Below are 14,409 nucleotides of genomic sequence, written 5' to 3'. Positions count from 1 at the left end.
GAATCGTGATTTAGAAGAAAAGAAAAAGAGATACGGTCCACAAAAGAAATAAATATTCTATTTGCCCGAACAATTTAATTTGTAAAACAGAATATAAAAATCAAAAAAAAAATTGTAAAAATAAAACCTTAAAAAAAAAAAATAATAATAAATATATATTTATTAAAACACTTTGGTGTTTTCATCTGCCATATAAAAAAAAATATAAATATTTAACATTTCTCTCTCTTTATTATTTTTTTATTGTGTTTTTTAAAAATCTATATAACCTATTTTAATCAAATTAAATTTACTAATCTTATTTTATTTTTTAAAAAAAACTTATCTTTTAATAATCGAAATGATTATTTGGAAAACAGGTGGTAAGTGTATTTAGAAATTAAATATAACAAATTACTATTAATTAAAATTTCCATATTACCATTAAAAATAATTTTTTTATAAAAAAAATAATAAAAAGTTTGGAAACCAAATAATCTTTGTTTTTATTATTATTCTTTTTTTTTTAATTCTTTTATTATTATTTATTTTTAATTATTTAGTTTTAAAAATAATAAATCAATATTTAATATATATATAATTTATGATAGATTGTTAACAAAAACAACTTTCATATTTATGAACATTTGAACCACCACCACCCCAAGGAATGAAATAAATGAAACGATCTAAAACCACGGAACTATGAGGATTATAAGAATTTGCCAATAATGGAGCCACTCTTTTCCAAGAGTTTGTAGTTGGATTGAATTGGAGTACAATGTTGTTTGAATAAGATTCATTTTCAGCACCAATTGCATAAATTTTACCTTCAATTGAAGCGGCTGTTGAAACTTTGAATTGACCATTACTGAGGTTACAAACGAATGACCAAACATTTGAATGAGGATTATAACGTTCAATGGTTGTATTTGGAATTGAACCACCAATAATATAGATATTATTATCATGAATTACAGTTGAACCTTCAGCACGTTTTGTTAACATATTACTAACTGAACACCAACTATTTGATTTTGGATGATATCTTTCCACAGAATCAGATACAGTTGAACCTTTATAACCACCGATAATATAAATGTAATCATCTAAAACGGCTAAATTGAAACCAGTTTTACCACATGGGAGTTTGGTTTCAGTGTTTTTCCATTTCATTTCTTTGGCATCGTATCTAAAGATTGATTGTTGTAAACCTGCGTCGGGGAAAGCATAAATACTATCACCAACTACTCCAGCTGCAAAATAATGTGGAGTCATTGAATCTAATACTGGACAAATATAACTCCAACTATTACTTCTAATATTATATTCTTCAAATTGAATTGTAACTGATGATGACCCACCACTTAAACTTGGACTATTATTACCACTTGTATTTGTACTACTATTACTACTTATATTACAATTTAATAAATTATTACTACTACTATTATTATTATTTATTATTATACTACTATTATTATTATTATTACTATTGACATTATTACTAGTATTATTACCATTATTATTATTACTATTGTTATTGCCACTATTTAAACTAATATCATTTGATTGTTCATGAATACGTTCAGTAATTGCATATAATGTATTATTCATTGTAATTAATAATCTAAATGATTTTATACCTGTAGTCATACCTTTAATTTCTTCCCAAATACCTTGATGTTCACTATTTTGACCGAGTGTTTGATTTTTAACATCACAAACACAACGTGGTGTTGACATTGGACTCATACCGACTTGAGTTGTATATTGAATACTTGGGAGACCGAAATAGGACATTTCAACCTCGACTCTTCTCTTTAAATCCATATCAACTGGTGGTATCCATAATGGTCCATCCCTTAGATAGGATAATATAAAACCAAATAATTTACCATCTCTATCAATGAATACTTTACCATCTTTATCACGTGGTAATTCATAACGACCAGAAAACATTACACCCAACATTGAATTTGGATACTTTGTTAATGTACTCAATGAAGTTGAATAAAATTTACCACCAATATCTAATTTTATTATTTTCTCATCAACATTTTTATCATCTGCTTTAATTCTAACTGTATCACTTATCCATTGTTTAATTAATCCTGGATTTGAAACATCTTTTTTTAAATGTAATATTGGTACTTTTGGTGGTGTATTACTTATATTATTATTACTATTGTTATTATTACTACTACTATTATTACTATTATTACAATTTTTATTATTATTATTATTATTATTATTATTATTAACTATTAAATATGAGGAAGATGAAGTTGAAGAATAAGAAGATGATAATGATGAGGGTGAAGATGGTGATGGTGGTTGTGATATATTTCTTGGGGATCTATTACCATTATTTCCAATTTGTTGAAAACTATTATTTAAATAATTTGCTCTATCAGTGAGAGTTTGTGTAAGAATATCACTCTCTTGTGAAAAGGTTTTACTTCTTTGTAAAAATTTAATTTGTTCATGATTATTTAAACTATTACTTATACTATTATTTATTGTTCCCAATAAATTACTACTACTTCCATTACTATTATTAATTACATTATTATTATTATTTATAGTATTATTTATGCCATTACTATTTATATTAATATTATTATTATTATTTACATGGTTATTATTTACAAGATTATTATTATTATTATTATTATTATTATTATTATTATTATTATTATTATTATTATTATTATTATTATTATTATTATTATTATTATTATTATTACTATTGTTGGTATTGTTGATACCACCACCACTATTATTCAATTTTTGTTGTTGACAATGACTACATAAATTCCTATTGGTTAATAATAATTGATAAACATTTTCAATAGATCTTGTAATTTCTTTTATTGATAATTTAATCTCTTTAATTTCTTTATTTTGAATTTCTAATTTTTCTGATAAATTTTCATTATCTTTATCTTTTTTATGTGTCATTTTTTTTTTTTTTATTGGAAAAAAAAAAATAATTTCTTATTGTTTTTATTTATTAATCTATAATTATATTATTTTTTTTATTTCTTTTTTTTTTTTTTTTATACACTTTTTTTTTTTTTTTTTTTCCTTAAGCCGATTTTTAAAATTTTTAATGATATTAATCAATTAATCTAAACACAAAAAAAAAAAAAAAATTAAAAAATAATAAATTAAAAAAAAAAAAATTAAAAAGAAAAAAAGGGGGGGGGGGGTAATTAAGTACGGATAATTAATAACTATTTGACAATTGTTTATATATAACTTGGCAACATAAAAAAAAAAAAAAAACCACACACAATGAAATATTAATAACAATGTTTTAAAATAAAATAAAACAATAAAAAAAGAAAAAAAAAAAAAAAAAATCGTTTTTTTAAAAAAAAATAATAAAAAATAAATAAAAAATAAAATTAAAATAAAATAGTTAATTATAATAAACCTTTTTAAAAAATCAAAAAGGAACCTAATTTTAGAAGCAAATCTTTTTTTTTAATCAAATCAAAAAAAAAATCCAAAATAAAAAAAAAAAAAATTCAAAAAAAAATAAAATTAATATATTTTACGAAAAAGTCAGGTGATTATCTTTTATTTTTTTTGGAAGATAGAGGGTCATAAACGAAAAAAGAAAAAAAAATTAATCAAAAAACCATAATTATTACAATTAATTAAAATAATTGGTTTTTAAAAAAGATTCCGTCACACTAGAGATTTGGGATCAATTATTATAAATTGTCCTCAAAAAAAAAAAAAAAAAAAAAAAATGTTTTGGAAAATAAAAATAAAAATAAAAATAAAAATAAAAATAAAAATAAAAATTTGATTGGATGAAATCATATTTTGTTGAGATCACTTCATTGATTAAAAGTTTTTTTTTTTTTTTTTTTTTTTTTTTTTTCTTCTTTAAAAGTTAAATTATATAAATTTTTTATTTTATTTTCTTTTTTTTTTTTTTTTATTAAATATATTTTCTTTTTTTTTTTTTTTTTTTTTTTTTTTTTTTTCTTTTTTAAAATTTAAATTATTATAAATAAATATGTGATATTTCTAATGAAAATCCGGATAACTTATTTCTTATTATCTTTGAGTGTTTTAATTTCGGTGGCTTTATCAATGCATGGTTGAATATGTTGAACCCACATATCTTTTTCGGCAACAGTTCTTGCAAAAAATCTTTTATAATCTGAACCATTATCAATACCAAACCAATCTAATAATAATTTGGAAAGAAAAAAAGTTTTGTTAATATATTTATTTTTTTTATTTTTTATTATTATTATTAGAATTATTATTTACTTACTTTCAGATTTATTACTTGATAATTTTGTATTTGAGGTTAAAAGATGATGAGATAAATATTTATATTTTGGTTGTTTTGATTTATGTTTTTCATTGTTTACATTACCAAAGAGGGTTTTATTGGTGAAGTAACTATCTTTACCCTTTTTATATTTACAAACCACCATCATTTGATTGAATAAAAATACATGTAATGGAGTGGTTACACCTTTACCAAGATCACCACTACCACTACCACCGCCAGAGTTTGAATTTGAACCACCACTACCGCTGTTTGAACCAGAACTTCCACCACCACCATTGGTACCAGAGACAGCATTACCAACGACGCCAGCGATAGCAGTACCAAAACCACTACCACCACTCATGATATGAGCTTGAAGGTCACCTTCCATAATATAACGTAGTGAAGAGTATTCCATAATATTGAAGCCAGTGATAGCATCTTGTAAAAGAGAGACATGAATAACATTTTCAAAATCTCTACGTTTTTCATTTACATGGTCAGCTATCGATTGCATCTTTGTTAACGATTGACTTAGTTGTTGATGATCAGGATGAGAGGTCTCTGTAACTTTACACATTTCTTCCAACAATAGTACATATCTTGGAATTCTTTGAACTGGTATAATGATAAGATCACGCAATTGTTGATGAGTTCTTAAAAAGGTTGCATTGATCATCTCGTTCAATCCTGAATGTTTGGTGAAATCATTTACAGTGGAGAGGGCACGATTGTAGTGATTGACATAGGCGATATAACATTTCAAGAGATCACTCATCTTGAAAAAGATATCACCAAACAATTGTCTATAATGCCATGGTGTTGTCATTCTTTCACGAAGTTTCTTGAGAAGCATGTTGTTCATATTTAAGATTACATTGATGTTGTTATTCAATGTTTTCACATTGTCTGCACTGATTGATGATATACCTGCACTTTCATTCTTTAGTGGTACTAGATATTCATTGAATAGCACTGTCAAACTATTGACATAGGTTTCTTCGGTCTTTAAGATCTCTTGGGCAACTTCTCTACGATTCTTTATACGTTTATATTGTTTTCTAATTAAATAACCTCTAACCAATGCTTGTGATTTTATAATCTTTTTAATCTCTTCACGATCATGTGCTTCATCAACTAATGAACATGATGATGATGATTGTGTTAATGTACCATGTGGATCAATACCTCCTCCACCACCACCACTAGAGAAATTTGTGGTGGTGGTATTATTATTTTTTAATGTTGCATTTCTTTGTTGTCTTCTATCTTCTTTTTCTTTTCTTCTACTTCTTCTTTTCTCTCTTCTTTCTTCTTTCTCTTGTTGAGTTTCTTTTCTTGGAACTGTAGTTGAAGTTGAAGTTGTAGTTGTAGTTGTTGTAGTTGTATTTGTTCCATTTTGTGGTGGAGTCATTGGTGAGGTTGGTGTTAATGATGGTGATGAAATTGGTGAGGTCACTAATGATTGAATCCTCTTATCAGAATATGGTGAACTTACTTCACTGTATTGTTGTTGTTGTTGTTGTTGTTGTTGCTGATTGTGATTATGGTTATGGTTATGATGGTGATGAGAACATTGATGATTTTCTGTTATTGATGAGATTACATTTTTCATTGAAGATATTTTCGTTTCTAATTGATCTAATTTGTCACCTAATCTATTAACTTTTTCATCTAAAATAGCCGCTGTTTTAATTAACATTCCCTCATGTCTTTCAGAGAATTTCTTTAATTCTGATGCAAAGTTATTTATAATTTCAATAATTTGTTGTTGTTGTTGTGAATTTTGTACAGTTGGTTGTTGTTGTTGTTGTGGTGATAATGGTGGTTGTGGTTTATGTTGAGGTCTTGGTGAAGTTGATACTTTATTATCATTTAATAATGAAGGTGAGTTTATTGGTGAAGTAAATGCTAATTTCTCTGGTGTAGATAATAGTGATGGTGTTTTTGATCCACTAGCATTACTATTACTATTACTACCACTACTGCTACTACTGCTACTACTACTACTACTACTACTAACATTTGTATTAACTGATATTGATGCTCTCTTTTTACTAACACCTTGTGATGGTGGTATTGATAGTGAAGTTGATGTTGTTGTGGTTGTTGATGATGATGATGTAGTTGAAGGTAAACCTGCTGTTGTAAATGACGTTGATAATGATGATGTTATTGGTGCTGCTGCTGTTGTAGAAGTTGATGATGATGATATTGATACAGTTGATGATAATACATTTAAATCATTACTAATTGTTGAGGCATTTGAATTATTTGAACCTGTGCTAGATACTCTTTGATGACCTTTTGTGAATGTAGTGGTGGTGGCAGTGGTTGAATTAGTTGAAATTGAATGTTGTAATGATGGTAGTGGTTGTAATTGATTTCTATGATAATTTAAAAAATAAGAAATATAAGTCATAACACAATATTCATCGATTGGACCTTCAATGATATTTTGAGGTGTTAAAAACTTTGGAATACCTAATTGTTTCTCTGCAATATCAAAACATTTATTTAACGCATCAACTTCATCTTGTTTCGAAATACTCTCTAAATTACCAATACTCTCTGGACAATATTTATGAACTAAACAATAGAATAATTGTGGACTTTGAAATGATTTACTGAAATTCGTTATACTAGTTGCATTGGTATATGACTCAATCTCACGTCTACACCATCTCAATAATGCTTCCTTTGCTGTTACTGTTGGTTTACTAATACTTGTTGATGTTCTTGATGAAACATTTGGTATCATACCTGAAAATGATCTAATTAATTCTGTTGGATGATCATTATTATTATTATTATTATTATTATTATTATTATTATTATTATTATTATTATTATTATTACCACTACTACCACTACTACTACCACCACTACCACTACTAGTACTATTATCATATAAACCAAAATCTTCATCAGTTAAAAATTGTTGAATTTGAAATTTTGAAATTAATCTCCAAATTAAACTTAGAATCATTTTACTATTTTTATCAACTAAATGTTCTGGTCTACAATTAACTAAACTAATACCCCATCTATCAATAACGTTTAATGCTAATTGAACATTTGATAATTGTTGTAATCTATTCTTTGGTTTGACAATATAGTTTTCAGACTTTTCAGAGGTTAATATCTCTAATATGTTTATTAAATAAACACCATCTCTTAAATCTTCAAATAAATCTGAAATATGTAAACTTCTTTTATTTAAAATATTATTTGCCCAAATTGTATATCTGTTTTAGTTGTTGGTTTTTTATTTATTATTATTTTTTTTTTTTTTTTTTTTTTTTTTACGTAAATTTTTTTTTTTTAAAAAAAAAAATAACAGTTAGTTACATAAAATAATAGTAAACAAATATAAATAATAAAAAAAAACAATATCGAGAAAAAAAAAAAAAAAAAAAAAAAAAAAATATTGGTGCGAGAGAGAAAAAAAAAAAAAAAAAAAAAAAAAAAATACTTATAAATGTTTATTATAATTACACTTTTTTTTGACTCTCTGTAGAGTAATCTTCACTTTGACTCATTCTTTAGTTCTTTTATTATTGGGTATTATTGCTAATTACCTATTTTATCTTGATTTATTTTTACAGTTACTATTATTACAATATTATATATATATAAATATATTTGTGCTATTGGAAAATTGATAATAATAAAAATAATAATAATAACAATAATAATAATAATAAGAAAAAAAAAAAAAAAAAAAAAAAAAAAAACAATGAGATTAAATTACTTGTTTTAAATTATTATTATGATTTTGAAAAAAAGATCTCTCTTTAACTTTTTTTTTTTTTTTTTTTTAAAGGGGTATTTATTGTTTTCAAAACAAAAACAAAAAAAAATAAAAAAAAAAAAAAGATAAATTTTTTTTTTTTTTTTTTTTTTTTTAAAAAAAAAGCCTTTAATTTTATTTTTTAATTTTTTTTTAAAAAAAAAAGCCTTTAATTTTATTTTTTAATTTTTTCCTTTTTTTTTTTTTTTTATTTTTTTATTTTTATTTATTTATTAATAAAATTAAGCCCCAAATACTTAGAATTTGAAATAAATAAATATATGTGTTTATTTGTTATTTATAATTTTTAATTGGGTTATAAATTTCCATACAAATGAACAACAGTAGCAACGCCAATAACAATAATAATAACAATAACAATAACAATAATAATAATATTAATAATAATAATAATAATAAAAAATCGATGGGTAGTACTACAAACAATAACAACAATAACACCAATAATAATAATAGTAGTAGCAATATCAATAACAGCAACAATAATAACAATAATGAAAAATTAGCAACATCACCTACAGTGGCTGCATTGCCAACTAATAATAATAATAATAATAATAATAATAATAATAATAATAATAATAATAATAATAATATTAATAATAATAATAATATTAATAATAATAATAATAATAATAATAATAATAATAATAATAATATTAATAAAAGTGGTAGTAATAAAAACAAAGATCGTCCAAAATCCAAAGGTAAACAGTTGGTATCACCCACACCAATTTCACCACCAACATCACCAAATCTACCAATCACATCTCAAGCATCACCAACATTACAACAAGCAAAAGATGACAAAAATCCTTCAAATACAAACTCTACACAAATAAAAGATACACCCTCTCCATCAGTAAAAAATCCGTCAACCCAAAATAATAATAATAATAATAATAATAATAATAATAATAATAATAATAATAATAATAATAATAATAATAATAATAATAATAATAATAAAAAGGTTAAAAAAGATGTAAAAAAGGATATTAAAGAAACTGAAGGTGGTATTGCCAAATCTTCAACAGATGGCACAACTGGATTGGTTGCTGCCACCCCACCTCCAAATAATAATAATAATAATAATAATAATAATAATAATAATAATAATAATAATAATAATAATAATAATAATAATAATAATAATAGCAATAACAATAACAATAATAAAAATCGTAATAACAGAGGCAAAAACAACAGTGGGCAAAATTCTGCAAATGGGGATTCATCCACAGATGTTAAAATAGAAAGTACACCTGAAAAACCTCAACCAATACAACCAGATGTGCAACCACAATCACAAATTCAACAAAATTCATCACAAATTCAAAAAAATTCATCACAAAAACAAAACCAAACCCAAAGATCACAATCAAAAAAGCAACAAAGACAACCTCAACGACCATTACAAACCCAATCACAACCACAACCACAACCACAACCACAACCACAACCACAACCACAACACCAAACTCAACCCCAACCCCAACCCCAACCCCAACCCCAAATTCAACCTCAAACTCAACCCCAAATTCAACCTCAAACTCAAAATCAACCCCAAACTCAAAATCAAACTCAACCTCAAAATCAAACTCAAACTCAACCTCAAAATCAAACTCAAACTCAACCTCAAAATCAAACTCAACCTCAAAATCAAACTAAACCTCAAATTCAACCTCAAACTCAAACTCAAAATCAAAATCAAACTCAAAATCAAAATCAAACTCAAAATCAAAATCAAACTCAAAATCAAACTAAACCTCAAACTCAAACTCAAACTAAATCTCAAATTCAACCTCAAAATCAAACTTATACTGAACAAAAACAAAGACAACAAAAAACACCAAGATCACAGGTTCAACAAAAGTCTCAAGAAAGGACCACCCCACCAAAACCTTCTCCAAACCAACCACAATCTGCACCAAATGTTAATTCTCCCCAAGCAGTGGTAGCACCCAAATCACAAACAAAGAGCAATGATCAAAAACATAAAACCAATGATCGTAGATCTGAAACTAAAGTAGGAAAGAAGTCCAATTTCGAGGCCAAAGCTGAGAAAGTTAATGTGGAGGACAAAGTAGAAAACAAAGTAGAAAACAAAGTGGAAAACAAAGTTGAGAACAAAGCAGAAAACAAAGTTGAAAATAGGTTGGAAAATATAGTTGACAAAAGACTAGATAATAAATCTTTAAACACTGTGGAAATTAAAGGAGAACAAAAAAGGGAAAATACAGTTGAGCAAAAAGAAATGAGAGGAAGAAATAATACTTCAAATGGCAGAAATAACATTAGATCAAAACCATCTCAGCAAACAATTAAATCTTATTCACAACCACCACAACAACAACAACAACAACAACAACAACAACAACAACAACAACAACAACAACAACAACCACAACCACAACAACAACAACAACAACAACAACAACAACAACAACAACAACAACAACAACAACCACAACAACCACAACAACAACAACAACAACAACAACAACAACAACAACAACAACAACAACAACCACAACAACAACAACAACAACCACAACGAAAGCAACAACAACCAAAACAACCACAACAACAACAACAACAACAACAACAACAACAACAACAACAACAACAACAACAACAACAACAACAACAACCACAACAACAACCAAAACCACAACAACAACAACCAAAACAACAACAACAACAACAACAACAACAACAACAACAACAACAACAACAACAACAACAACAACAACAACCACAACAACAACAACCAAAACAACAACAACTACAACAACAACCACAACAATCACAACAACGACCAAAGCAACAACAACAACAAAAATCACAACAACAACCATCCCAATCACAACCAACAAAACAACAACAACAACAACAACAACAACAACAACAACAACAACAACAACAACAACAGCAACAACAACAAAAAACCCAATCAAAAGAACAAAAACCAAGATTTCAAAAAGAAAATGCAGCAGAAAATGTAAATATATTTTTAATATTAGTGGAAGAAAAAAAAAAAGAAACCATATTAACTTTTTTATTTTTTACCATAGAAATTTGAGAAATTAAAAAATAATAAAACAAAAGAGAGTTACATTAACAAATTAGACCCATCATCAGCCACAACAACTAATGTAGCAGTAAATAAGAATATCAGCAATGTTTCAAATTCAAATCCAGTTTCACCTAAACCAGCCACATCATTACCATCAACAGCCACTGTTGTTTCACCAACTAAATTTGATTCTGCATCTGGTTCAACATCAAATAAAATTAACATTACCTCTTCTTACTCTAATAATAATAATAATAATAATAATAATAATAATAATAATAATAATAATAATAATAATAATAATAATAATAATAATAATAATAATAATAATAATAATAATAGAAACAACCAAAGAAATAAATCAAATTATAAAAAACCAACAACAACACCATCAAAACCAGTTGAAACCACCCCATCACCATCACAACCATCAACATCACCATCTCAAACATCAGCTGCAACCACCACAACAACAAACACAGCAACTACAACATCAGCAAACCCATCACCAGTTATAGTACAACCAACCTTAGTTTCAGTTTTAGAAGAGATAACTAAAGAAACAACACCTGCATATCACTCCCAACAAGTTCCAACAACACCAATTAATAATACGCAAACATTACTACCAACAACAACAACAACAACAACAACAACAATAAATAACTCTGAAATAGAAGTCGAAATTAAAAAATCGAAAGTTTTAGAGGAAAATACAAATGAATCCACTGAAATTTCAGTTGAACCAATACAACCAATCCATACGCCACCACAACAACAACAACAACAACAACAACAACAACAACAACAACAACAACAACAACAACAACAACAAATACCATTATACCAAAATACTTATCATGCATATCAATCTCCATCACCACAACCATATAATCATATGATGCCACAATTGGTATATCAACCTAAAGGCAATTTCAATTCATTCCCACCACCTCAACAACAACAACAACAACAACAACAACAGTATCATACTTATATTAGGAAACCAAATGCTCAATTACAACCAATTGAAATGCAAAAGAAACCAAAGTTACCAAAATCTTATTTCCAACCACAACAATACCAAATGCAACAACAACAACCACAACAACAATATTTTCAACATTTTCCTCAAGGTAAATATCTTTTTTTTTTTTTAAATTTTTTTTTTAAAAAATCCCTCTAACTTTTTTTTTTTTTTTTATCAATTAAAAAAACAGACCCATATTATCCATATAATCAAAATCCATACTATTATACACCACCACCACAATATTGGAACCCTAATTGGTATAATTATCCACAACACCAACCAACTGATTTATATGATTATCCACAAAACCTTTCAACCGAAATGTGAGTATCAAAACATATTTTTTAAAAGAAATAAATAAAAAAAAAAAAAAAGAAAGAAACTGACTCTTTTTATTTTTTTTACTCTATTTTTAGCGACCCAAATGAAACCCATCAAGTTAAATATCAGTAAACCTTTTTTTTTTTTTAATTAAAAAAAAAAAATAAAATAAAAATAAAAAAAAAAAAAAAATGAAAATAAAAAAAAATATATAAAACTTAAAGTTCGATCTTTATATAATGTAAATTACTAAAATATTGTTCATTTTTATTTTTTATTATTTTTTTTATTATTTTACTTTTTTTTTAATACACTTAATTTAAAAACTAACCTTAATTCTTGAAATCCAGAAATTAAAACCAACCCCCAAAAAATAAAAAATAAAAATAATAATAATAAATAATAATATGTACATACTTTTAAATATTTTAAATAATACGAATTGAAAATACTTGAATTGGAAATTTGAATTGATTATTTGAAAAAAGGATTTCTTTTGGAAAGATAGGAATTGATAGACCAATCACTTAAAGGAAATGTTTTTCTTGAAGATGAATTTTGAATAAAAAAATAAAAACATTGTTGCTGAAATTCAAAAATTATAAAATGTTTATTATTTTATAAAAAAAAAAAAAAAAAAAAAAAAGAAATAAAAACAAGACAAATTGAGCTTAGTTGGAAATATGGAAAAGAAAAGGAAAAACAGAGATAAAGAATATTAATTTTACAAGATTGTTTTATTTGGGATACAAACAAAACCATTATAAAATTAATATTCATCAACAAAAAAGGTGATTCTCGACCCTAATAAATCAATTCCTTCCAAACAATTTACAAATTGTGAGTTTTTTTATTTTTTAATTTTTTTTTTTTAAAATAATAATAATCCAAATTATTGATTTTAAAATTCACAAAACAATTAAAAATAATTTTTGGAAAAAAGTGGAAATTTAAAAAAATTTTAAAAACAAAAATAAAAATACTAATAATTAAAAAAAAAAAAAAAATACATATATAGGACAAAAAAAAAAAAAAACTAAAACTAAAAACAAATAAATATAAATTATTTGAGAATAAAAATGATTAAAAAAAAAATGGAATAAAAAAAATAAAAAAAGAAAAATTTAAATATAAAAAAGATAGATCAAAAATTATTGACTGATAAAATTTTTGTATAAATAGTGAAAATTTTAAAAAAAAAGATATAAAACTGATACAAATGTGGTGCAATTATTTTTTTTTAAAAAAATTTATTAATAAATAATAAATAATATTGAAAAAATAAATAGAACAAAAAAACAATACTCTATTATAAGATAATAACAAAACAATTAATTAATTGATTGATGATTATGTGGAGATGTGGAACAAACAACAAATACACACACACGCAAACAATTAACTAATTGTGAAGGGGGGGAGGAGACAGGGGAGAAAGAGATATGAACAATGCCATATTCTCTTACCACTAATTTGATGTCGATTTTTGTTCTTTTTTTTTTCAAAAATTCTAAAATTCTATCTTTTGTGTGGAAAAAAGATACAATACCATTTACGAATTATACTTCTTTTTGAATTATTTAAATTTGTGTATGAAATTAATTAAAATTTTTTTTTTTTTTTTTCTTTTCCTGGATTTTAATAGAATCACCATATGTATAATTTAATTTGATTCATTTTTTTTTTTTTCGACTTGATTTTTTGTTTTGTTTTTTTTTTTTTTTTTTTTTTTTTTTTTTTTTTTTTTATTTTCTTTTTATTTAATTTTTTGATTTTTTATTTTTCTTTTTTTTTTATTTAATTTTATTTTCTTGTGAAAATTATAAATACCACCAATGAAATTGATTTAAACTTGATTAATCGACCATTTTCAATAATAA

The 14,409-nt window shown here is 24.8% G+C and overlaps 4 protein-coding genes across 4 annotated transcripts in view; 2 read left to right on the top strand and 2 right to left on the bottom strand.

Annotated features, from left to right (window-relative positions):
• abpB (actin bundling protein) overlaps positions 1–52 on the top strand; it is a gene marked incomplete at both ends in the record, with an annotated part of 1,121 nt that extends 1,069 nt beyond the window's left edge. Inside the window, one exon of the mRNA XM_636770.1 lies at positions 1–52. This exon is cut by the window's left edge and continues 793 nt beyond it. Coding sequence (XP_641862.1) covers positions 1–52 — 52 coding nt within the window.
• A 542-nt stretch (positions 53–594) lies between these two features.
• On the bottom strand, positions 595–2,943 carry DDB_G0279093 (Kelch repeat-containing protein; the record flags this gene model as incomplete). The annotated part of the gene is made up of 1 exon (XM_636769.1): positions 595–2,943. The coding sequence occupies one exon, from the start codon at positions 2,941–2,943 to the stop codon at positions 595–597; it is 2,349 nt and encodes a 782-aa protein (XP_641861.1).
• Positions 2,944–4,046: 1,103 nt separating this feature from the next.
• On the bottom strand, positions 4,047–7,824 carry gxcCC (RhoGEF domain-containing protein; the record flags this gene model as incomplete). The annotated part of the gene is made up of 3 exons (XM_636768.1): positions 4,047–4,189; positions 4,280–7,530; positions 7,781–7,824. The coding sequence occupies 3 exons, from the start codon at positions 7,822–7,824 to the stop codon at positions 4,047–4,049; spliced, it is 3,438 nt and encodes a 1,145-aa protein (XP_641860.1).
• Positions 7,825–8,409: 585 nt separating this feature from the next.
• Positions 8,410–12,661, top strand: DDB_G0279091 (hypothetical protein; the record flags this gene model as incomplete). The annotated part of the gene is made up of 4 exons (XM_636767.1): positions 8,410–11,100; positions 11,174–12,311; positions 12,396–12,531; positions 12,625–12,661. The coding sequence occupies 4 exons, from the start codon at positions 8,410–8,412 to the stop codon at positions 12,659–12,661; spliced, it is 4,002 nt and encodes a 1,333-aa protein (XP_641859.1).
• Positions 12,662–14,409: the final 1,748 nt, after the last annotated feature.

This window comes from Dictyostelium discoideum (genome assembly GCF_000004695.1).
Source record: "Dictyostelium discoideum AX4 chromosome 3 chromosome, whole genome shotgun sequence".
NCBI classification, from domain to species: domain Eukaryota; phylum Evosea; class Eumycetozoa; order Dictyosteliales; family Dictyosteliaceae; genus Dictyostelium; species Dictyostelium discoideum.
This window is presented reverse-complemented; position numbering and strand designations above follow the sequence as displayed.